Source organism: Eretmochelys imbricata, chromosome 20, assembly GCF_965152235.1.
Source record: "Eretmochelys imbricata isolate rEreImb1 chromosome 20, rEreImb1.hap1, whole genome shotgun sequence".
In the NCBI taxonomy this organism is placed as follows: Eukaryota; Metazoa; Chordata; order Testudines; family Cheloniidae; genus Eretmochelys; species Eretmochelys imbricata.
The window spans coordinates 14,939,116-14,964,940 of NC_135591.1; the positions used below are offsets into that span (position 1 = coordinate 14,939,116).

General features: G+C 43.9%; 1 protein-coding gene across 1 annotated transcript in view; it reads right to left on the bottom strand.

Moving 5' to 3' along the window:
• Positions 1-1,173: 1,173 nt before the first annotated feature.
• Positions 1,174-25,825, bottom strand: part of SP1 (Sp1 transcription factor) — a 33,894-nt gene continuing 9,242 nt past the window's right edge. Inside the window, exons 4-6 of the mRNA XM_077839001.1 lie at positions 11,811-11,976; positions 9,437-9,636; positions 1,174-8,315 (exon numbers count right to left, since the gene is read on the bottom strand). Of these exons, the coding sequence (XP_077695127.1) occupies positions 7,999-8,315; positions 9,437-9,636; positions 11,811-11,976 (683 nt within the window). The 3' untranslated portion in view covers positions 1,174-7,998. The remainder of the gene's footprint in view (positions 8,316-9,436; positions 9,637-11,810; positions 11,977-25,825) is intronic.

Consider the following 25,825-nt stretch of genomic DNA (forward strand, 5'->3'; position numbering starts at 1 on the left):
AGAGACATTACAGAGGGTCAAAACATTAGTACATTGGATGGAGAGGGGGCAGCTTAGACTGGGACTCAGGAGACCTGGGTCTATTCCCAGCTCTGCCACTGGCTTGATGGGCAAGTCACTATCTGTATAGATTCCCCTTTGCCAAGTGCTTTAACAGATAGCAGGCCCACGCTGCAGTCTCTGGGATAAAACCTCCAAGGAAATCTCCAGTAGGCAGTATGAGCAAATAACCGCATGAATACTGTGTCTGGTTCTGGTCGCCCATCTCACCAAAGAATATAGTGGAACTGGAAAAGGTTCAGAGAAGGGGAACAAAGACCATCAAGGGTATGGAATGGCTTCTGTATGAGAGACAAAAGATCAGAGCTGTTCAGCTTAGAGAAGAGACGACCAAGGAGTGATATAATAGAGGTCTATAAAATCATGAATGGAGTGTTATTTACCCTTCCCCACAACACAAAAATCAGGGGTCACCCAATGCAATTAATAGGTAGCAGGTTTTATACAAAACAACAGGAAGTACTTTTTCACGCCACACTCAATTAACCTGTGGAACTCATTGCCATGGGATATTGTGATGGCCAAAAGTATAACAGGGTTCAGAAAAGAACTAGGTAAGTTCATGGAAGATAGATCCAACAATGGCTATCAGCCAAGATGGTCAGGGACTGGAACTTCATGCTCAGGGTGATGCTAAACCTCTTGACTGCCAGAAAACAGCACTGGAAGACAGGGGTGGATCACTCCAAAATTGCCCTGTTCTGTACTCTCCCCCTGAAGCTCTGGTACCGGCCACTATTGGAAGACCGAATACTGGGCTAGATGGTCCACCGGTCTGACCTAGCATGGCAGTTCTTATGAACAATAAAGTTCAAGACAGATGGACACATGAGTTGGGTTTGTCTCTTCATCTGTGATAAAGATTCTCTCCACCAGATTTCAACAGGGCGTGATCCACAGCCCGATGAAGTCCACGGAAAGATAGCCTACAGCCATCCAGTGACATTTGCTTTCTCATTTGCGACAGGGCTGTAGGAACAAAAATACATTTACAAACTGCAGTCACCAAGAAGCAAGGCAACAGGGATTGGGCAAAGGCGCTTGAGCGCAAGGTGAATGCTGACGGGCACGGAAATATTCTTTACTCTTTAAAGCACAAACGTCACCATGCCGTCCGTAGACGCTTGTTTATTTACCTTAAAAAAAAAAAAAAAAGTTGTAATCGGTTTACAAAGGAGCCAAACTACATTTTAATCTAATCTTTGTACAAAAAAAAAAAAAAAAAAAACACTTTTAAAATGTGTTTCTGACATCATTACATCGGCAATTGGATTAAAAAAAAGCACAAAGACATTATTACAGGATAAAACAGTCTTTACACAGCGAAAGAATTATTGCCAGTGTTACAGGTTGCGCGAAGCGTGTGCTGTCAGCACCCAAAAGGTGAATCGAATTGAGGCTCCTCTTTGGAATGATGGGGGAGGCGGTCGGAGGAGGGACCAGGGAGCTACAGGAAGTGCTGGTGAAATGGTTTCACTAACCCTCGGGGCAGGGGGGGGGGGGGGTATTGGCGCACGTTAGCTCACAAAAGCAACGGGCATTGGCTTGAACTAGCCAGGCCGATGCACACAACCCCACTGTAATGCATAGAGTAGTGGACACGTGTTATTTCCCCAGCAGGCGGGGTGGGGGAAGTGAATTGCTAATCAAGTTTGAGGAAAAACAGGGCTGGGTAGATTAAAGCGGGAAGAGACCATTTTGAGCCATCGTGGGGTAAAAAAAAAAAAAAAAAAAGGGTAAAAACAGCCCAGTACAATCCTGCCTGCAAACGGTTTGGCCACTTGGAACCCCTGTATAAAAAGGCACAGTTAATTCCACAGGGAACTGCAGATCTCAAAGTTATACAGGTGCTCCCCGTCGCACCTGAGAGCCTGACACAGAAGCAGCCAGTCATGTGCTTGGGTGAACAGTGCAATTCATTTAACGGAAGCAACAGACACAGGGGTGACACCTAGCCCCACTGACGTCAACGGGAGCTTTGCCTTGGTTGTAAACGGGTCAAGATTTCTCCCACTGAGTTTGCAACAGGCCATCAGCATTGTGGCCCAAACCACCATAAACCAACCCAAACCTGTTACCGTAGGATACAAAGCAAGTATACCAGGCCCAGTATGGCACATGGAACTTGGCACAGCACGGGATATAGTCTGCTGCGAGCCAGCTACAGGCCCTCAACTGCGGTTGGTAAACAGGGCAAGCCGAATGAGCAGAGGAGGGTGATGGGTATTAACAAGCGACTGTCTAATGAGACTGGAGAGGCTAATGCATGCCAAAGTGAGCTGAGCAATAGCAATGAGGCTCCCGGTGAAGTCCGTGAAAGCTGTGGCTGGTCAGCAGGGACGGAGAAATCTCATTTCTAAACCTCAAGGCAAAATTTTCTTTTGCAAATGGAGAGGCTGTTCAGATCCCCAAGAGCTGCAGCAGCCCAAGAGTACATTCTCCCTCTGCCACCTCTTCTTCCCACTGCCCCCAAAGAGCTGGGCTTATCTAAGACACAAAAGCCCAGATCCACAAAGGTATTTAGGGTTCTAACTTCCACTGAAATCAATGAAAGTTAGAAGCCAAAAACCTTTGTGGATCTGGGCCAGAGAGGCTATGGGGTTGTACCAAGGTTCTCAGATACTTTATGTTCTTTGTATTAGCTGGTCCATCATGTACGTTAACAGGACCGGGATGGGGACGGGACATTGGGAATTAGCCTTTAGCAAACATCTACCCTACAGTTTGCCTGGATTTGGGCAAGAACTGCATTGCCCTTGCAGCTAGGACCAGCCACTTCACCTAGGTTCAAGGCACAGTCCATACCCGTGGTCTTCTGCTTGATTTCCACCTCCAATCTGTAAAAAGTTGTCCTGATGCCTACGTTGGTGCTGCTGCTCTTGGATCTGACACACGGTGTAACCATGTCTACAAGCTGTGCCGAAGCGTCCATGTTTCCTATGTAGACAGGAAAACTCCTTCTGCCAATGGAGCTAATTCACCTCTCAGAGGCAGTAGCCAGGTCAACAGAAGATCCCATTGACCTCGCTCCATCTACACCGGGAGTTAGGATGACCTATCTACAGCACTCAGGGCTCACAATCTTTCACAGCCCTGAGTGTAATGGGTCTGATTTTTAAGATTTTAAATCACTGAGGAGCGGAGACACATGCAGGGCCATTTGTTTCCACAGGAAACTACAGATTAATTCTGATTCCCTAATGGGTGGAAAAAAAGCACCATTCCTCTGTGGTGAACTTTCCATTGCTGGGACCTGTTCAACAATGTCACAGTGAAACCTGTAGAAACCTCAGTCCAAAGAATATTCCTCAAAGACGGCGCTTTAGAAACAAGACAATACCGTCCAGGCTGACCACCACTTTCCCTTCTAGTTAGGTTACACAGCCCCACAAGGACAAGGAAATTACAATTAGGGATCCTTTCGAACCCTTCTCAGGTTATACTAGGCTTCTTAAGTGACAATCCTGAATTAGTGGACAGCTATGTGGACGGAAGATGAAAGTACATTATGTTCTCAGTGGAGAAACGTGCTCCCCCAGCATTCTGCTGCATTTGACATACTGGATAACTACTGACAATGTGGTCACCAAGTGATGTAACCTGGGTAGTTTCCAGAACTTCTCTAAATCTACCTTGGACCTCAATACATTAAAGAATGCAAGTGACAAGGAGGAATTGGCAATGTTCTCAGGTAGCTGTTCTAGCAATGGGCACCCGAATAGCCTAATGAGTCAGTTACTGAAATGTGTGTTTTTTTTTTTAAACACTGCTTTCTACTAACCATCCGTAGCTTCCAGTATTCACAAGATGCGGAAGATATTGACATTTGACACAACTGGAATTCATAGTGCTTCACAGATTGTTAAAAAAATACAAATGTTTAAAGTTTCCTATATAAAAATATACAAGTCCAAAAATAGAGATAGAGAGAAGAAAGAAATCAGCCAGAGGAATTTACAGTGATAGCTAAGATTCCTCCCTCCCTGTATTTATTTTTTTTAAAAGGTAAAAATGTGTTCACACTTCACAGTTTGGCAGGACTTTGCCTCCTGCCAGCATGCACCGATTTCTGCTTTGAAGACAAGGAGGCATTTTGCAGGTGCAAAGGGGGAGGTACTGCTGTTTGAAACTGACAAAGCATGCTGATGATCTGAAAACAGACACAGAGTCTGGTGAGGGAAGGTCACCGCGCAGTCATGAATTGGTAAAGGTACAAAACTCTCACATCCCGCTGTGGAAGAAATCTCTCTCCAAACCTAAGTGAGCGAGCCACACCCAGAATGAAGACAAGGGAACTGGCTGACAGACAGACCTTGCCAAAAATTTAACTCAGATCTGAGAAAGGAACCTGTAATATCCCCCAGTTGCAGGGAATTTTCATACAGAGTTAAAAAAACAACAGGATTTTAAAGCGAACAAGACAATTGGGGATTAGTGCTGAGGTTTGCATTACGCTAAAAAAAAAAAGTTATTTCTGAGTGATCGGCTCTTCAGAGCCCAGCTACCTTAGCAACCATGGTCAGCCTGTGTGTCTTAATGGCAGCTTGATTAGAAATACTGGTTCCTGGTGTTCTGGGTTGCATCACATCCCATGACGAGGGGAAAGAATTTGGCTCTCGTGGAAGAGAAAAGGGAATTCAGAGAGAAGTTGCCCGTCTGTGGTATTGTAAGCTAGCAGCACAGAAGCCCCTGGTCGTTTTAGAATGATCTGTTACTGCTATCCCATGATACTAGTCTGACTAACACATCTGTTTCCCCACCTCGCCAAGAATTCAGTTCTCTAGAACTCAGCTGGTTTGACGCAGGAAGGATGCTTAGATCCCAGAACTGCACAGTGTCCAAGCAATAATCTTCCGAGAGGCACACTGTTAGCTTCTGTTTGATTGGAACACCATGGTCTCATTTGCTATTCCTGACCCAAAAGCCTTGATGCATCATCTCCCTCACTTTCCAAGCAACACTAGAATAGAGAAGAAACCTGCTGTACTAGACTCAGCAAAAACCACCTCTCAGTGTCGGTGCCAATGAGTGGCTTTCTTATCAAAACTGCCTCTGTGCTCTCAGCAACTGGTTTGGGGGAGAGCTAATGAAATAATTAAGAACATCCACCATTCCTGAACTTTCTTATAAAGCCCCTAAGCACACGGCATTTGCCTCATTTCAAGTGTATTTTCCTTAGGTAGAACAGGTGAAAAGAAGTGTTTATATGCAAGGTGTATATAAAATATACAGCAGAATCACACTTGCTTTTAGTTAGAGAGAAAGTAAGCACCATTTACAGGTGTGATTCAGGTTCATATAAAGTTTTATTTCACCCCAACGTTGTTTGGGGTTTCTCCCTACCAAACAGGATGCCTTCCTGCAATTCCATGCACATGCATAAAAAACTCCCTAGAAGCCTCCCAGCAAAAAGCATGAAAAGGGAATGGAAGAGAGTCCAATACCTCCATGTGTGCTGAAAATCAGCAAGAACCATGGGACCAAAATGTGGAGAGAGACACTGATTCCACTGTAATACCTGCCCTCCCACCTGCTACTTACCTCTTTCCTTCCTCTTTTTGAGAGGAACAATTAACACTGGCCTAACAATCCTCTGCACCCTACACCAGATTTGTTTTACATGGTTTGATATTATATATAGTTACATAATCAACAGCAACCCATACGAAGGGATTTTAATTTTTAACTTCCAAAGCTGCTGCATTTTCCAAGAGTTCCAAATATAAAAACCTTTCCACACATCAGACACAGACCTTTGCCTCCTGCTCTTCCAGACAAGGGCTCCATTGCAGCTCAGCCTTGATTCTGGTTAATGCAAACCCCAATGTTTCTACCTTCCCTAGCAAAGGGATTCAACAGAAGATCCAGCTTACAAATTAAAACCACCATCACCTGCCTGCACTAATAAGCTATTAAACACCAGGTTGCAGGAGTATATGGCAGTTTCCTGCATTTATTTTTATATGAAAACACACCAGAACACTGCTTATCGTCCTAATTAAATAAAATTCACCCTATTCCTAGAGGATTCTTCAAGCCCTTGTCTTTCCATCAGGTGTCTCTGAACCAAAGATTTACTAAAGAAGTCACCAAGCACTGAAATGCATGAGTTCACGAATGACACACAGCTTCATTATCAAGGATGATTTGTGGGTCAAGGGAGGGTGCGTGACACACATGAAGGTGACTGAATTCTCATCTGGAGGGATTCTAAATCCTGAAGCCCCCACATAATCTACAGTGCACGATGTCCTCTTCCTGCAATTTTATGCTGTTGTAGGGACAGCTCGCTCCGTTTCAGCTGGGCTTCACAGAAGGGCTAGGGGAAATGGACGGGCCTTAGGGAACACCCACTTTGTTGTGGCTGCAGCAGGAAGGGCGGGGGACCAAGAGTGAGTTGGACAGAGGAGTCTAGAACGATTCAAAACTACCAGCCTCCAGACCCACCATGGGCTTGAAAAAGACTAAGAGGAAAAGATGGCCAGGAAATTTCTTTGTTTCCAATTACTGGTTTGGAAATCTCTGAAAGAACGGGGAAGCCTTGGAGACAGAAAAGCAATGTAGTGTTGGAAGAAAAAAAATCCGGCAAGATGATGTGATGATTTAATCTGAATAAGAGACCTGCGTCCCATTAACAAACAGCCCCAGCACGGGGCTGCGTAACATGTCCACTAAGCACCCGATGCCTGATGTCCATGTCTGGCAGACAAACTCCCTGCCATTTACAAATGTACCAGCAGCCTGCCAGTCTGACCAACAGTGTATTTCTACTCACCCTCTGCACTAGCATCAGCAGCTGCTCTGCAGTAACCCTCAGATTAGGGATGCAAACAGGCATCCCCTCATGCTACATTTTAATCAGACTAGGCACGATACTCTGGATAGACACAGTGTTATCGGTGGCCTCTTCTCCACTGCATTTTCAGCTAATTCATTGGTTTTTGCCACTCGACACTTGAGGTGTCTTCATCTCACCAGCCCTGGACGCACTGACATTGGCGTTTTGTTTTTAAGACCGATTGCAGAAAAATAAATTTGCCCAAGACTCCCCTTCCCTCCCCTGCAAAAAACTCAGACTGCATTATGGGTCCCGGACCCTCTTCTGGTAAATAGCTCGAGTGAACCCGCACAAAAACCTTTACAATCAATTTTACATGTACACTTATGCTCCGAATGAAACAGCAAGGGTTAAAATAACTTGGATAAGAGAATCTCTGCAGCAAATACAATTTAAAATAAAGCAATGAAGGGAATAAGGCGGGGAAGGAAGAGGGTGACTGTTTTATATGAAGAAAACCTCACCCAAATAATTAAAAAAATTAAGGAAAAAAAGAAACCTAAAAGCAGAGCATACAAAAGGCTAATTTTCTTAAGGTTACAATGTAAAATGTAATATAGCATCTGAACAACAGCTTGGGTATTGTCTCATTAACTACCCACGGGGTCATCTGTTCAAAGATAAGGCATCAAAATAGACCAAACACTTTGGTCGCAGCAATTTTTTTCCCTTGCTCAAATGAACACGTTTTATATTTTTATATATATAATAATAATATAGAATCTTTTTTTTTTTTGCGCTAAAAAGTATTTCAATGATCATATACATTTACCAAGGCATGTTGGCATCAGGGGTACCTACTGAGGGAAAGACAGGGGAGAAGTTATGGGGGAGAGGGGAAAGTCGAGTCAAAAAAAGCTCTGGCATCCCCATGTAGTCACTGGGCCTCAGAGGTCTGAGCCGATCGCCGGGCCTTGTTTTCAAGTAGCATTCCTGGCAGAGAGGAACTGGGCTCTCGTGCTAGAAGGTGTGACTGACCCTACCATCTCAGCACACTAGCAACGAAATATTTATCTTCTCCCTCTCCAGTCGGCTCTTAGACCCATGCTACCTTGAACCCCAGATTTGGACACTGTCCATGACTTGTGGTTCACAGAGTCTCAAAATCCATTCCCGCTGATGTTGATGGACTGGAGATCTGCCACTTGCATGACATTGATGCCGCTGCTTGCAAGGCGTGCGATGCCCTCGGGACAAATGGCTTCCATGGCCACCATGTTGGTTGCGATGAGGGCCGATGGGGTTGGCCCACTGTTTCCCTCTGAAGTCCCTGTGTCCATGGAGACCGCAGAGACGTTCATGGCCACATTGTTGGCTGTGCCTCCCTTCTTGTTTTGGTGGGTCTTGATGTGCTTGGACAGGTGGTCGCTCCTCATGAAGCGTTTTGGGCACTCCGGGCAGGCAAATTTCTTCTCACCTGTAAACAGCAACGGGAGAGAAGAACCGCTCAGCCATTGCAACAATGCGCTTGCTTAACGTCCTTATGGGAAGCCAAACCTTTCCACCAGGAAGAGCCACATTGTAACAAACAAACAAGGGTTCAACATACAAACAGAACTCTGAATAAGCAGCAATTTTCGGCTACTGCCTGGATGAAGCTCACAGAGCAATCTCGACAGATATTAAGGGACAGAGAGGGGGCGCAGCACTTTTCAACTGCCCTTCAGTGAAAGATAGCTTATTTCTGAGGGGCGGAGCCCTGCTCTCACAAGACCTGCAGTCAGTGCCTTCCGCCAGCTGCTAACATCCAAGTGTCTTCATATTCTCCTCTCACCGGCTTTCTCTTTCACTTTATACAACTTCTGACCAAAGCAGATTTACTGGTGATGAAAACATACCAGGTGTCAAAAGCAATTTAGTTACAGCACTAGAACCAAAGTCTCAGAATTATGTGGGATGTAGCAAAGAAGAATTCATCCACCCACTTGCCAAACTGAATTTATTATGTGGAGTAAAACACACCCTCTCCCCCATAACATTGTAGGCCCTAACCCTGAACTGTGAATCATGCACTCACAAAGAGCTCCCCCGGATTTCAACAGGGCTCTGCTCAGTGTGGATGCTCTCAAGAGTGAGATCGGGCTCAGATGTGTTATTTCTTTGGCTCTGTCTCCATGATGGCCTCTCAGACTCTCTCACATTTATCTCCCCCTACTCTGAATGTTACTTCCCCCTGCGGGCGGCTTTCTGAACAGTTCTAGCTGTTCCTTGTTTCGGGGCTCCTAAGGCGAGGAAAACTTCTCAGCTGAAAGTACTGCAGAGGATTCACTTAATGCAGCTGCGAATGAACAGAAGAGTCATGGTTTTGTACAGCTCGTGACAGAACCTGTAAATATACTTGTACTGCAGAAACCCAAAGCAACAGATGATGAACACTGGGCAACACCAGGCATATAGTGGAGAGCGCTGGCAATCACAAGGATCTTGGAAACCCTTGCAACATACATACAAGGCTAGAGAAAATGTGAAGGCTCCCCCAGCCCCGGCTTTAAGTGCACCTTTGCTCCCTTCGCAGCCAGGGCAGGTTCCCGGGCTTACCTGTGTGCGTGCGCTTATGCCGCTGCAGCTCGTCACTGCGCGTGAAGCGCTTCCCGCAGAACATCCAGCTGCAGACGAAAGGTCTCTCCCCAGTATGCCACCGGAGGTGAGCCCGCAGGTGGGACGTCTTGCCATACACCTTCCCGCAGCCTGGGATGTGGCAGATGTGCTGCTTCTTCTTACCGGGATCCCCAGAACCCCTGGAAGAATCCAGATCAATCAAGACATTAATTTACAGAGCCTCTCAACTCTCGCTAACAGGGAGGTGAAACATCAGCTTCCTAAACGTGGCATCCGGCGTGGCTGCTGAGCTCACACAATGGAAACCCCAGGTTACCAGTCACTGATCAGAGCACTGACTAGACATGCCTACTTACTGCTCAGATGCTGGGCTGACATTAGAAACACAGGGAAGTGGGCAGGACGGTCTCCTGGCTAGAGGAATCAGGGCTCTCTAGTCTTGGCTCTGCTCTATGACCACCAGCAAGTCAGCTCCCACTCGATGCTTCAGTCTAACCCTCTGTCAAACGAAGAGGACGTCCGCGTCCTTGGGGATTGGTGGCTACAAGGTACTCCAGAGATAAAAGATGCTGAGCGCTATTGGGTTGGTAACTGTATCCACACCTTTGGATGACAGGTTCTTATAAAGAGCGAAGTGTTATTGGGAGAGTCAAACCTGTACCACATGTGCACGAAAACACTCCCCAATTAAAGTCAGACTGGGAACTGTTACGAGCAGGTAAATTGCCAGTTTTAAAAAGTCTAAGTCGGGGGGGTGAGGGGGGACGGTGGATGTGAGGGCTTCAGAGGGGCCACAGAGGAGTCACTTAAATCCTCAGTGAAAAAACAGAAGAGGTTGCAACCAGGAGCCTCTTCAGGAGTCGTCAGAAGACATGGCCCGACAGGTGGCTCCTCAACAAACCTGTCCCTATTTTCACTGTGTGCGTAAGAAACTTTTTGTTCCATGGGGTCTCTCCCCACTCCCCTTTTCAGTACATTTTTAACTAAAAATGCTCCAGTGTAACAAAGCCACTGTGAAAGCAATGGGGCATGCGGGCCGAGCCCAGCAATGGGGCACGCGGGGTATGACACGAAGAGCAAGTCAATGGGAAAAGAGGAAGAGGCGGTGGCAGGGAGGGGACGGAGGGAACGGGAATGGCTGCGTTCACAGATTTTAAAGGGGAGCTCAAGCTGCTGTTCATTCTGAGCGACCGCTACTGGCCAGGCAGGCCCGTCACATAGCTGACAACTGAAATTCTGTCCTTAATGTACACCAATGGCCCTGCCACTGTTTGGAGATACCCCCTAAAGACCTAGGCGTGACCAGGTGCCAAAAAGGAGGGAATTACGGTCTCCGATGCACATTTCTGGCCTTGTGGGGTTTACGCTGACTCTGTATTTTGTTTCAGCCCTACTTTAGCGCCTTCTGCGATACCGCTCTCAAAGCTTTAACACGTGCTAAGGTCTCCTCACCAGCGAGGCAGGGAGCTAGCTGCATTTCTCCAATGCAGGAACCGAAGCACAGAGTAGACACTAGGAGCCTAGACTCCACTCCGCCTCACTCTGACCAGTCTCTCCCCATTTTTAAACAAACCCTGCCATTCTGGAGCACTGTTCTCTGGCAGAAGAACCCAGGCCACAGGAATATACAGGGCTCAGCCCTCAATTTCTCACAACAGGAACATGCTCATTTCAGCCATAAGGTTTAGCCCTTTTTCTGCACCCGATAATACTTTAGCAATGGAAGAGGAAGCCACTGAAGCAAACGCTTTATAACCGGATGACCACAAACGCAGTGCACGTTCAATCCAGAGACAGTAAAGATCTTTCAGTTACTCATGGCGAAGTTTTAAGGGGAAAAAACAAAACAAAAGACTCTGAACAGCTTCCATGTGTAAGTTTAGTTTCAGGAGCACCCAGGAACTATAACACTAGCTGTAACCAAAGCAGAACGTTAGTAGATTTAGTGCAAGTTTCCCTCCTCCTCTCATGCAACTGAGCTGATGCCAACCCAGTCTGACATCATCAGCCCCTCACTCCACTATTCCAGTTCTACAAGGATGGGAAGCGGAGAGACCAAGATTGTTCAGTTCTGACCACGTCAGTTTAAAATGAGGCACCCAGCATGTGCCCCAAAATTACTGTTACCCACCCTACACCAGACCTGGCCTAGGGCTCCCGGGAGAGAGCACTACTGCAATCATCCGACCTGTCAACCTATTTTATTAAGAGTGCGGCCTGGATTGACTTTAGTTCTTGAAGGCCAAGGCTGCTAAGTGACCTACAGTCTCCATCCCTCTGGGTTTCTGAAACTCCCTACCATCATATTGACGATCCCGCTTACAGTTTGAGGTACCCAGTTAGCAAATCCTACCGTCCTTCGCTGTCTTTGCAGTATGGGCAGGTGCAGGCTTCTCTCCGCATCCTTCGGCCTTGTGGCTGTGGGTCTGGACTAGTCTCCCCTTCTTCCACAGTAGCGTTTTCGTCTCCCATTCCGTCACCCCCTCCACCATGCAGGCCCAACTGAGCACCATGATCACCTAGAGGGAAATATCTGCATTACTTTTGGATCAGCATCTTAATCAGCAAACCCTAAGCAATGAGGAAATTAAAAAGAAGGAAAAACAACTACAATCACTAGTCTAATTGCTAGCTGGCATTTTATACATGTGATGGAGAGTCATGCCACACATCTGAAGGAGCTCCTACGAAGGGGGTGTCCTGGGTGAAGAATAGAAGTCCACAGCGATATTTGTAAAGCAGCTCCACCCTTGCCAAGGCACTTTAAATACAAGTAAATGGAGCGAAGAGCATAAATGCTCTGCTAAGTGTAGATGTAAAAATCCCGACCAAACTCTACTATTACCTATGGATGGGGATCTTGATGGCGTCAGCTGGATTCTATTGTGGACTAATCTTGGTGAATTCTCCCACTGTATTTTCTAGACAGTCATGTGGCCAGGAGTTAGCTGCCCCTCTACAGACCCTTCTGCGGTCTCACTTTAGATTTGGGAAGTTATTAATTTTGCCCCACCCCCGTTTCCTGTACAAAGCTTCCTTACACAAACCATTGTCAGGGTCAAAAAGAAACAACCTGGTCCAATCCTCCCCCACTCCCCTTAGGGAACACTGAACAAGTTACTTTTTGCCTTTATCCTCCCCCAACGAATCACTGGCATCCTTATCCAAAATGGACCCAGGAGAGGAGATCAAAACAAAACTTCCTTTCTTTACTCCATAGATTTGCCAGAGTTATCGAGGTTTAAGGCAGTTGTAAAGCATGTGTCTTTCAGGAAGATAGAATTGAGTAAGTCAATATTCTAATCTGCCAACTATTTAAACCATTTCGGTTAACCCACTCTGGAAAACAGAGACAAAATAAGCGTGCAAAACTCCACCACTGAAGTCAGTAGCAAAACTGCAATTGACTCCTCGGGGACCAGGATTTCACCCCAGATGTTCAGATTTCCAAAGAATGGGTGTCTCTTTTCTTACTTGTTTGTAAGTCTGAGACTTTATTAGCTGGGCTACATAATCATAGCTATGAAAATATGTATTTCAGTAAAACGCACTCTGGATTACTGACTGTGACTTTACTCTTCTCTTGCCCCCAGCTTCCAAAAAGTGTCTACAATTTTAAAGCTAAACCTGAGAGTACACACAAAAGTCTGCAGCCAAGTTATATTACACAGCATTTCCCTAGGCCAAGCATGTACCACTTCTGGCAAGAACTGTGAGCATAAAGTCCAGCCAGAACTTTAGTATTCTAAACGTACAGACCCCAGAGACAATCTACACAATTCTCACACTATGCAGATTTCAAGGCAACAAAACAGACCTCGGATTAATGGAAAGTTCAGTCTCAGAAGTTCTGTTGTAAGTAGAACTTTTCAGAAGTGCTTACAGTACGTTTGCAAATGTAAAAAGTTCCAACTATGTTAAATACATGTTACCAGAGTCGGCATCAGCATAAACTAAAGAACTCCTTTATTGTTACTGAATGGAAAATGTACAGTTTCCTCTGGCACAGCTCTGAAATGGGCAGATTCCTGAGTAATACACAGGGTATAACACAGAACAATATTAGAGCCAACATCCTAACATGCTGGTTACTTGTGTCTTTTGGGCAGCAGAGAGAGTTAGGGCATAGGACAGCCTGTATTTTCGCCAAGGTCACTACTTAGCTAACATTATTCCCAAGTCAAGGCAACAGTTGTAGACTGTGTCTTTGATGAGCTTACAGGCGAAGATGAAGCAGGAGCAGAAGGGCAGTTCTCACCTTGCCCAGACAGAAATGGAGTAGCCTTTCCATTGCAAGCTGGCATTTCCGTGCCCAGCGCTAGCCATACACTAAAAATGACATTCTTTCAGATCCTGGCAGCAAGCAGGAATGGAAAAAAACATAGTCAGTTTCCACTTGCAACACAAAGGCCAGATGCGTGCACATTTTAGAGGTTTTAATAATGTCTCACGGTTTATTCAAGGCAAAAAAGTTTCTCTCTTTGGTACTTTTAGACTGCTAGGCTGATCAGAATGAGGACAGTTTTCCTTTAAGTATCTGTTTAGTTTAAAATGATTAAAGCAACAATCCAGGAGCTAATCCACAAAACAGATGCAAAGCCTCCCAACAATAAAATGAGGAACAGCAATAAATAAAGCAGCCTGGGAGAGACTGTAGTTTTAGTAGCGTCTATCAACACAGATATTGTTGGCGCTTGCTAGCTGGCTAATGACTGCGAGCACAGAAAGAGATGTATAAAGTTGAAAAATCGTCTGGCACGGTTCACGCGAGGCATTCTCCATCTCAAGGAGCGATACCTAATTACAAAAACCATAGGAACTAAAGCGTGTCACCGACAAGCTTCCAAATACAGACGAACATATTAAACATTTGTAAAGGGGGGTGGGAGGGATGGCAAGCTTTTAAGCCTATCAATTTTCATTTCCATTTTATTGCTCCACGCTTATGCTGTCATCTAATTGCTTCTTCAATAACCCTAGCTACACTTCTCAAGTGTTTTACTTTCCTTCAAGCTCCACTGCGTGATTATTTTAATGCTGAAAACACAGTAAGTGGTGCAGAAACAGCAGGCTGTGTAATCTGTTTTCAGCTGCAATTAACATATGCCAATAGGTCCAACAACAGATTTAAACTCATATGTTTTCATTGGACTGATGCATGAAGCGATTATGGCATTGTAAGAGCTGTAGCATAGTTAAGGTTGCTGTTTAAAGCCAAATTTTTGATCCTTTCCTAAAATCCATACTGTGATCAGTTTGAAATTTGGAATGTCGCTTCAGGATCCCGGGTGTAGTCTGAGGTGCAAATCTGGGGGGCCATTTGGTTGATAAGATACAGGCCCTCCCCCAAAGAGTGACCTGATTTTTAAAACACAACCATCATCAGCTGCTGTTTGCACAGGTGCAGCTCACGCTGCAGGAAACTGGAATAGGCCGAGCCTGTGCAAACTGTTTTATAGCAGCTTGGGGTTTGCACTGGTGTAGTACACCAACAGCTATCACAGATGGCTTGTATCAGAGCAAATAAATGAAGACAGTAAGGCTCCAGTCAGCTTGCAATTGGTGCCACTCCATTGCAGTTTCTCCGTAGGCAAGTCTGAAGGAGATTAATGTGTTGTGAGTTTCCTTATCAGTTAGAAGCAGAAGGAAGCTTCTTGTGGCAATGTGAATTTGGGCACTAAGGTATGGTTTGGAATTCAGTGGAGTTGCCACAGTCTGCATTGATTCAAATCAAAATGACTGTTAATGTCCACGTACAAAAGTGAATCAATCCTCTGTTGTGCAATACTAATGAGCAAAATGAGAGGTTAACCCTCTCAATAACAGCCATTTAAGCTACTACTCAGGTTGCTGATAAAGTATGGAATTATTTTAGTGATATGGAGAAGGGTTATGAAGTGAAGGATCTGGGATACCACAAGTATAGCACTTATGCAGATTGTAACCAAGTGAGATGAGTAATTTGTCTTTATTAGAATCCTAAAAGATTATCTATATCCCTAAATCAGGGGTTCTCAAACTGGGGGTCGGGACCCCTCAGGGGATCATGAGGTTATTACATGGGGGGTCACAAGCTGTCAGCCTCCACCCCAAGCCCCACTTTGCCTCCAGCATTTATAACGGTATTAACTATATAAAAAAGTGTTTTTAATTTATAAGGGGGGGGGGTCACACTCAGAGGCTTGCTGTGTGAAAGGGGTCACCAGTACAAAAGTTTGAGAACCACTGCTGTAAATCAATAAACAATACCACAAGGTTAAGAAACTGTGCATTAAAAACAACTCGTAGACAGACAGGCCTACCAACTGGACACAGACAATTCACATGAATTAGTTCTGCACAATACAGACCAGTCTAGTTAAAGCTTAGCAGTTCCAAAGCTAGGCTCTCTCAGTTTAGCTAAAGCAATTCAAGTATATAGACAACAGACCTGTACAGAGCTCACAAATAAGCCTTTCAATATGGACTAGCTTAAACCCATTAGAGTGTGTGGGACCATTTAAAATTCCTGATTTAAAGTCTTCTTCAAGACACAGAAAACCAAGGAAGAGAGGTGAACCATGGGCCAGCGGACAATGTACTAGTCCAGGTCTCAGAAGACCAGAGTTCTGTTCCCAGCTCCAGTACTCATTTGCTGCGTGGCGTCGGGCAACCCCACCTCTTGATGCCTCTGTTTCCCCTCCCATCCTTTGCTGGACTCCTCTACTTAGACTGACAGCTTGCTGGGCAGGGATCGTCTCACTTCATGTTTGCAGCTGCCTTGTGCTAAGTGCTGTGCTGTCTTAGGGCTTGTCTACACTGACAATTTACAGTGCTACAACTTTCTCGGTCAGGGGTGTGAAAAAACATCCCGCTGAGCGCAGCAAGTTTTAGTGCTGTAATGTGCCCGTATAGACAGTGCCCTAGCGCTGGGAGACGTGCTATGCAGTTAGCGGAAGTGGGTTTTTGAGTGCATCAAGGTACTAGTATAACATTGCGGGGGTGGGGTGGGGTGGGGGTGTCATGGAAAAGGGGGTGTGCTTTCAAAGGCTAGTGTTTGGAGAAACCTGCCCAGAAGAGATAAACACCCAGATATCCTGGAATTACTGATATCCATTTTCAAAAGCTGCCTCAAAACCTTGCATGTGTCATTTAGACTCGGTTGAGACCCTTTGAAAATTCAATTCTTCCTCTGGGATTACGAGGTGATTATGGAGAGAAGCAGAGCTACAGATTACAAGCCTTCCGAGGCTGCAAAAGCAGCACCCACGCACATTCTTTGTCAAGCAGCTCTGCAGCCTCAACCCAGCTGTTATTTCCCATAACTCTCTCTATACATAACAACGAGAAGCTTCACTCTCCATAGTTAGAACATGCTTGTTAAAGAACACCACACCACACACACACACAAAGTGCAAAGACTTGAAAAGAAAGAATGAGACTGTTTGAGGGACTGGGTGTGAAGTGGGTGTGAAAAGGTCACCTCTATCTTTGCAAGACAGGAAAAATTATTAGATTTAAACCCAGACCACTGAAATTTTCACTCTAAGATACTTCAAACATGAAAACACCTTCACTGAGATATGAGAGGTTACAGCCACGCAGAATTTAAATGTTGAGACTCTCCAGTCAAAACACGGCACTTAACGATCAGTATTAGACTCTATTCCTGCAGCTGAAGAACAGTGTCCCATTTTGAGCAATGCTGATTGGGTAAAAGGTTCACAAGAAGTTGCCTAACCAACTACTACAACGAGGATTACAACATGGATACAGACTAACATGGCTACTACCCCTCTGAGACCTAACCAACTATTCTTAGTTGATTAATAAGTCTGCTTTCACCAGCAGGTGTCACTATAGTCCTAATCCTATAGGAATCAAGACATGGCAGAAGGCCCAAGAGTCAAGCTAAGAACAATATATAAATAAATGGCTAACTTCAGATGTCAGTGACCATCTAACATGTGTTAAGGGCTCCAGAGACCTGTGAAGTGCATGAAAAGCTACATATTTGACTGTGGGCAAGAGAATATGTATAAAATGACTATATATACTTTTAAACATTACACTTTTTCTCTTCCTCTCCCATCCCCAAAATTAGGTCTTGTCCAAGCACCGGAATTTGCCCTGCTTACAGCCATCAGAACAGCTGCATCAATACAACCCCTACCGTCTGCAGGCAAAGCCACTATTTGCACCAAGGGAGCTGACGACTGTTTGAAAGTAGGGAAAATACCACTAGTGCAATTGCTGGTTTCGCCTGCCTGCACTAAGCACTTGCACTCATGGCTGTAATCAATGAGGCCTTAGGCTGCAAGAACCAGTATATGGCCAGGAGCACCAGCCAAAACCAATGGGGGGGGGGGGGGGGAGAGAGAGAGAGAGAATCAGACTCTCTTGCCTAATGGTTTACTTTGCAGGGAAAGAGTTAATGAACACTATTTTTTGGATGAGGGAGCTCAGTCACAATTTGCAAATAAGCTCAGTGTGCACCTCAAAAGTGGGAACTTAAAATAAAAGGGCAGCAGCTCAGCATCCGATGAAGTGAGCCGTAGCTCACGAAAGCTTATGCTCAAATAAATTGGTTAGTCTCTAAGGTGCCACAAGTCCTCCTTTTCTTTCTGTGAATACAGACTAACACGGCTCCTACTCTGTAACCCAACAAAATATCAGTCCTAGAACAAGCATCCCCCATGGGAACTCTCAGAAGCAACCATGCATTGCACAACACTTCCCTCAGACATTTTTGAAGCGCAGTACAATTCATTATCTGATCTGGTCACTTGGTATCCGAACATACACAATCAACTCCAAATTCTTCAATGCTGCTAGGAACATATGTAAACAAATGGCATCATATAAACACCACTGAGAAGGATGAAGGGAAAGGAAACAATAAACACTGCAGGCTGACTGACCAGGTTAGAACCAATTGAAAAAAAACTGCAAATAAAATCCATGTGACTAGCCCATTCACACAATTAAATTTAAGTTCTTAGGACAGTTTGGCCTTCCTTTTCAGGCCCTACTAGCATTGGCTTCTCAGGTAAACACAATGTAACAATTTTTAGACACAAATGCAGTATCTTGCCCCAGAAAACACTTGCTAGATTATTTAAAACAGCTACCGCCATGAACTGAAGTATGGTTTTTTTAAGTGGCTAGTGATTCAGGACAGGTTTACACTAGAAATTTTTGCTGGCACAGTAATGTCAGTTAGAGAGTGTCATTTTTTAAATGATATTTCTCTACTGGCAAAAGCCCTATGCCTTTATACCACTGTTAAAGTGCTTTTGCTACTACAGCTTGTTTCCTTTGGGAACCAGGTATAAGACATATCAGCAAAAGCACCTACACTAGGAGAAAAGGAGGACTTGTGGCACCTTAGAGACTAACAAATTTGTTTGAGCATAAGCTTTCGTGAGCTACAGCTCACTTCATCGGATGCGTGAGTTTGCCACTATAGGCGGCTTAGCACTTTCTGTAACACCTTTAAAGAGGGCTGATGTCTCAAGATAAGCCCCCCCCCCCACCAAAAAAGGACCCCAAAACAAACAAAACCCACACAAGCTTTCTAGTCACTTTTGAAAGTCTTGGCTTGGAGCTCCTGTACTAGTCAGCAGCAGCATTCCAGGCTCCCTACAAAGTTTAGCAATTTTAGGACAGAACATTTTCATTACTCAAGTTCTTGCAACATGTTTACACTCTGACAACAGAGCGGAGGGAAACAAGGATTTTTTTTTAACTTCGTAAATTAACAACAGCCTGTATAGCACTGTGCATACACTCTATCATTTGTGTGCCGTCTTTGAGGAACTGCTGTTACATGAGTAAAAATGTGCACAAGAGATATGTACAAACACAACAATGGGCCTGAAAAACCCCAGCTTCCTGTCATTACTGACTCCTAGCCTCATTCCAATCTTCAAACATGCAAAAAACTACATTTCTACGCCATCTTCTGTTGGCATTTCATAAACAGAAGAAAAAAAAGGGTTCATTCTGGCAAGCAATTATTTGATTCTAATCATGGCATAAACAAATTATTGCAAGAGGGGGAAAAAAGACCACTAAAAAAAAGGGAAGGCATGCACTCTTCATTCTTCACATAGCAGAATGCTCTGAAGTCACCAGAATACAGCGGTATTTTATGAGAAGGAACAAAGCCTGACAATTTACTTTTATCATCTTCATTAATATAGACTGCTTGTCAAATCATTCTGCCCAGATCACAGACCATTCCCAGGTTACAGAAGCATTGAATGTACATCAGTGGTTCTCAACCCACGGCAGGATCAGCATACAGCTGCAGCCCATGTGACATCCTCAGGGTCATACAAGTAGTATATATATTGTGTGAATGCGGCCCACATAACACAGAGAACTGCATATGTGGCCTACCATGGTAAATATGTTGAGACCTACTGATGTATATTAATAGCTATGCAAGTATATTTTTCAATGCTCTGGGTTCCAAACAATAAGGAATATTTTTTCAGATAAGACTGATGAGAGAGTTGCCATGGACGTACAGCTCCAGCATCTTCAAAATGAAGCTGACCCAATTCTAATACGGTCCCTTTAATTTTGAAGCAGTTTCACCCCTGCTTTGGCCATATGTATCTGTTGCTCCTTCACCTGACATGGCAAAAGCCGGCGTGAAACAAGATTGCCTATCATGGACATAATCCTGTTGTATGAACACAGTTTGAACATGCCGAGCACAGACATACCTCCTCCCTTCCTCCCAGACATACCTGCAGACAAAGTACACCCACCCCTTTCTGGTGCTGAAATACCAAACAGGTGCCAGTACATTGACAGAGACACTGGAGCACCTTAATTTTAAGTGTCAAAGGGGAACCCCGGTGCAAAGCAGGCATTAAAGGGTAACCAAATGTGCCACTGCATTAAGGTAAAGGTTTCACAATTTAGGTGGCCATTACTAATCCAACTGGATGAAGTAAGACGAGCGAGGATAACACAAATGCAGCAAAACAGGAGCCCTTTCACTGACCACAGTCAGGAGGAAACAGACAAACTACATCCTGTAGGTAACGGTGTATGAAGATGGACGGGGGCCTATGATTGCCTCTGGAGTGGGGTTCAAAATGCTGTAAGCACTATGCTAATTCTGCATCAGTCTCACACTAAAGACGGAAGACCCAAAAACGAGAGAGTCTTGGCAGACGGTTTTTACAGACAAAGTGGTTTCTTGTTTTTCAAGCCACTGGTCTGAGAAAAATGATAGGTTGGTTTTTTTTTTTTTTTTATGTTCTAAAACTGGGTGAGGAATGCCCTCTGGATTCTAGACAGAATATTTTTAGATCCGCCACTGTTGACCTTGAAAAAAATGCCCACAATATTCACCTTTATGTAGGATCCGAACACAACCGTGTCTTATACAAACTCTGCAATGTTTGCAACGGTTAAACCCATCCTGGATAAAGAGGAAAGCAAAATAAATAAATAAATCACTAAATGAGAAAATAAATTTTAACTCTGAAATGTAACGGATACTACAAAGAGACAAAAAAAGCCACAAGATTTTTTTTAATTAAAGCGACACTGCCAAGTACAAATAAAGCAAAGAGGAACTAACGTGACCAATCCAAACGCACCCAAAATATTTCTTATACATGCAATAGTTCTGTGTACGAAAGTTTATTTTTGGTCTGTGGTAGTTGGTAGCTTCAGAAAAACATTAAAAGAAGCTTTCTAGCTCACAAATCCAATAATTCTCCCAAGACCCCATTCTCTTCCCATTTCTCAGGAGATTTTATAGCCCAGAACGACAGCAAGATCCTACACTATCCAGTATTTGTAATTTCTCTAAAATATATTGCACTACAGATACTATAGCAGATCAAATAAAATTAAACTACACTAGCCACATAAAGAAGTAAAGTACACTTTGCAATGCAGTATCCTTGATTTTTATCTTGTTTGCTTAACTTGCTAATTTGCAAAATTCATTAATCTGCGATCATAGTCATTTGTGTAAATTGGAGAGGCTCTATGTTAATTCTTTTGAGTTATGGACAGCTGAGTGGGGAACACATGGTACTCCTTGGAGAAGAGTGTGCTGCTTCGAAGCTATACTAAAGCATATTGAGTAATTGTATTTTAGTTTGGTGTTTAATGACTTGAAGCTACTCAGCAAGTTCTATGATATCCTTTAATTGTTAGAGGTTTTTATGCTGCAAGTTAAATTAAATTGAATTCCTCTGGGGAAAAAAAACCTCACAAAACTTTAACCGCTTTTTCCTGACGTAAGAGAACAAGTTTGGTTTCACAGTGGCAACTGAGTAATACATAAGAATGGCCAGACTGGGTCAGATCAAAGGTCCACCTAGCCCAGTATCCTGTCTTCTGAAAGTGGCCAATGCCAGGTGCCCCAGAGGGAATGAACAGAACAGGTAATCATCAAGTGATCCATCCCCTGTCCCCCATTCTAACCCCTTTTTAACAGACGCTACTTACAGTCAGATCTGATGTAAACAATGCAGGACATTTGCACAGAATACCAAACCTGTCAAACCAGTATAGCTGCCAATACTTTCCTGAATCATAAGTTGCACAAGGCAAAGTTCTAAAGCGAGGTGCAAGCTAAGGAACAGGTCTCTGAGCAGACTAGTTTGCAGCAGCCCCGTGGTATCTGTCTGCTAAATCAACTCAGTTACAGTTCTCAGAAACTTCATTCTGGCTCCAGAAGGGAGAGTAACTTTAAAATTGGCACAACCTGAACACTGCAATGGATGGAATTAAACAGAGTGAAAATTTCCAGAACATTGTTATATGAAAGACATGGGCATTTTCACTAATTAATGGCTTTCCTTTACACTTTCCTCTGACTTAAAGACAGTATAAAAGCCTATGCAAATACAATGCTGTAATATGAGGCAAGATGTTCTGAGTATTTCCAGTACACACTTCCTATTATCAAGGGTTTGAAGCTGAACAGAGTTCAAATTTGGCTGAAGCCAGCCACGCAGTACCAAGGTTTTGTTTTGACAGTTTCAGGGGAAAAACTCCCAAACAAACCGGTTTCCTCTTATTGAATCATACAAGGTGGGGACTCGAATTCTCAGATACCAGTATTATGGATATTTCTTCAATTAAAATGAAACTATCTTTTGTGGAGAGTGAGGGGAGAGAAACAAACCATCTACAAGAAGCTGAGATACTGAAGGTTAAGTATTACACAACTGAATTATTTTCTGAAGTTGGGTAATTTGATGCGATCAATGAAACAATTACAGTAAGTTAAAAAGGGATCTTGTCAAGGCTCCTTGCCCTAAAGTGGAACCTAATTTACCCCTCTTCCCACCCCCAAGAGTACGCACCATGTGGAGGTCTCATCTCCCCCAGATACAAGGTCTCTTTAAAAAAAATATTTAAAAAATCATGTATTTGTGCCAGCAACCCAACAGCTATGGGAAACCCCACAAGAACAGAGTTATGACACACAGTTGGGCAAGTTAGGGATGCATTTGGTAACCTTAGTCTCTAAGGTGCCACAAGTCCTCCTTTTCTTTTTGCGGATACAGACTAACACGGCTGCTACTCTGAAACCTGTCACAAGGAAACATGTTTCAAAGGGTTATTTCTTTGACATGGGCCTTTAAAAACAACATTTTTGCTCTGTTCCTCTCCTACATTCAATGGCTTAGCATGCATCTATTCAAATACTTTACTGAACCCTGAAGCCAAGTTCCTTCTACCAGCATGCTTGTGCAGGTAGTGGGGAAAGGAAAGAGGAGAAGAAACTGGTTCACATTCTCAAACATGGCTGAAACATGAATGATGCACCATATTTTGATGAAGGTTATAGAGAAAGACCCAGTGTGACAGCATTATCTCTGCTAACTGCTCCACAGGAATACAAAACACTATCTGAAGCCAGAGGAAACAAACTGCTGCAAAACTAATCACAAGGGATTGAGGTACAAATAGTCCGAGAATGGCAGAGAAAACTAAAGTAGTGAAAATTTTACACCACCCTTAGCAGAAACTCACACTATAACTGATGGCATAGGCTCAAAGCTAGTATCTACAAAATGTCTCAAGACTGCGATTGAGGGGAACATGAGAAGGAGAATATCCAGTGCGGTTCATAATGCAATGGGACAGTGTGAGAGCGTAAGGGTCTGCCTGCACAGATCCCTCTACAGGATTGGGGCCCAAGTTGCCCCTGTGGTCGAATGACAGCCAAATTGAGTGTAGGAGGAGAAATTGGTGAGACAGAGTCAAGGTATTTCCTTGGTGCAGATTTTGTAAACAAACATTACAATAATTCTGTTTGACCACACAGGCTGCTGCTTCTTGCGGGACTCCCTGATTAGGAAACAAGTGCCCTGACCCAAGTAGCCGCCATTCAGAGCTTGTGCTCTCCAGCAATTCACACAGAATGCTTCCATCCAGATCACAAAGGTAAACAATGATTTGAAATTTAAAAATGCAGCCTTGTTCCAGCCACTAGCCCGCTGTGTTTGGAAGGTGGAAAACCCTGTGAGCTCCACTCTCTGCCCCCTGGCTGCATGGGCTTGGCAGGTGGCATGAATGTTAGCCTCCTCTTTTGTACTCAGCTGTTTTGCACTACAAAAAGAGCCTCAGCTGAGTACTTTCACGCATGCATTCATCAGTTAAGGTCCTGAATGCCTTGCATCAAAGACACCTAATGGGAACACATTACAGTAGCCTGTTTACCTAGCACACACTTTACCCAGGCAGTAGACGATCCCTATCTTTTGAAGGCAACCAACACCAAAAGCAAAGCAGTACCTACAGTACTATATAAAAGTGCTTTACTATTAACTAGGTGTCCAACATGCAAGCCTTGTCCATTTCACCACCGTGTGCCACAGATTTTGCAATTAATGGCCTAAAGCTAAAAGGTTGGTTTCTTAAAGTGAAGCAGAAAGGAGAAAAGAAACTACAGTGGATCGAATACTTCTGTAAGTGTCATATGCCCCAGAATGTCCACAAAGTCTTTTTTGCACATCGCAAAAAAGGTATCAACATTCAAACTGGCTTCCCTGCTCTATGTAGGCTTACATTTTTTGACACAGATGACATTTTAATGACATCTTTAGAAGACGTATAGCAGGAGTGATGTCCCCTTCACTGATCCTTAGATGAGTGGTATCTGAAGGTTTCAGAGTAGCTGCCGTGTTAGTCTGTATTCGCAAAAAGAAAAGGAGTACTTGTGGCACCTTAGAGACTAACCAATTTATTTGAGCATAAGCTTTCATGAGCTATCTGAAGGTTGCAATCCCACACTACAAACATGTAAAATTAAAACCAAATTCTGGAGTTGTCCTGGAGCTGCATGTAGGACAAAGTTTAACCACAATCTTTGTCACTTCATCGAGACAATCCTCATTCCCATTAAGAAACAGAAGCAGCCACGGTTTGAGGGTGACTATTGAGATGATAATAATATCACTGAGCTCTTACATAGCCCTTCAGACCAGGAGATCTCAAAGAACTTTACAAAGGAGATAAACATCATTATCCCCATTTTTCAGATGTGGAAACTGAGGAAGAGAGAGGTTAAGTGGCTTGTTCAAAGTCACCAGCAGGCCAGAAACAGACCCCAAGTCTCCTGAGTACCAGAGTCCAGTGTTCTATTCACCAGGCAACACTGCCTGGCACTATTACATCCTCAGCACAATAATTGAGCCTAATTTTATGTATATATTTATTACAAACAAAAAAATACATTAAAAACACCATTAAGGCTGAAAATCATCACGGGGACTTTGGGAAATGTGATAGCCTCTGAGAATTATGGGTGGATGAGATTTCCAAGGCTTCCTAGAGGATTTAGCCACCCAAGAGTTAGGGAATTCTAGAATTCAGGTAGTCTGTGCAAATTTAATTTTCCCACTTTTGAGTACACAAAAAAGTCTTACCCAATATCACACAGGGAGTCTATGACAGAGACAATCAAGAACCCAGCTCTCCTGGGTCCCAATCCAGTGCTTTTGCCACAAGAGAACATTCTCTCTCTTCTTATAACCCTCTGCCCCATTTATTATTCATCCACAACAATGAAAGCAGCAGAAGTCCTATAGAACAAGTACTACGTGACCATGCAGTTAAAAATTGCAGAACACACAGGAGCAGAATTAAGACTGCATAGGCACCCTTATTTCTGGTACCTGTACCTGCCAATTCTTTAGCACTTGACTTTGAACCTTAGTTTGTTTCATTTTTATAATTCCCTTGGATTTTAAGAGAAAATTGAAAGACAGAAAGTGTATCACATGGAGCCATACCGGTTCCCTGCATGGATGATCAGCAGGATTGGAACCCAGAACCATTAGATCCACAGTACAAACTATTATCCCTTGAGCTGAAGGAGTATAAATAATAGCAGTG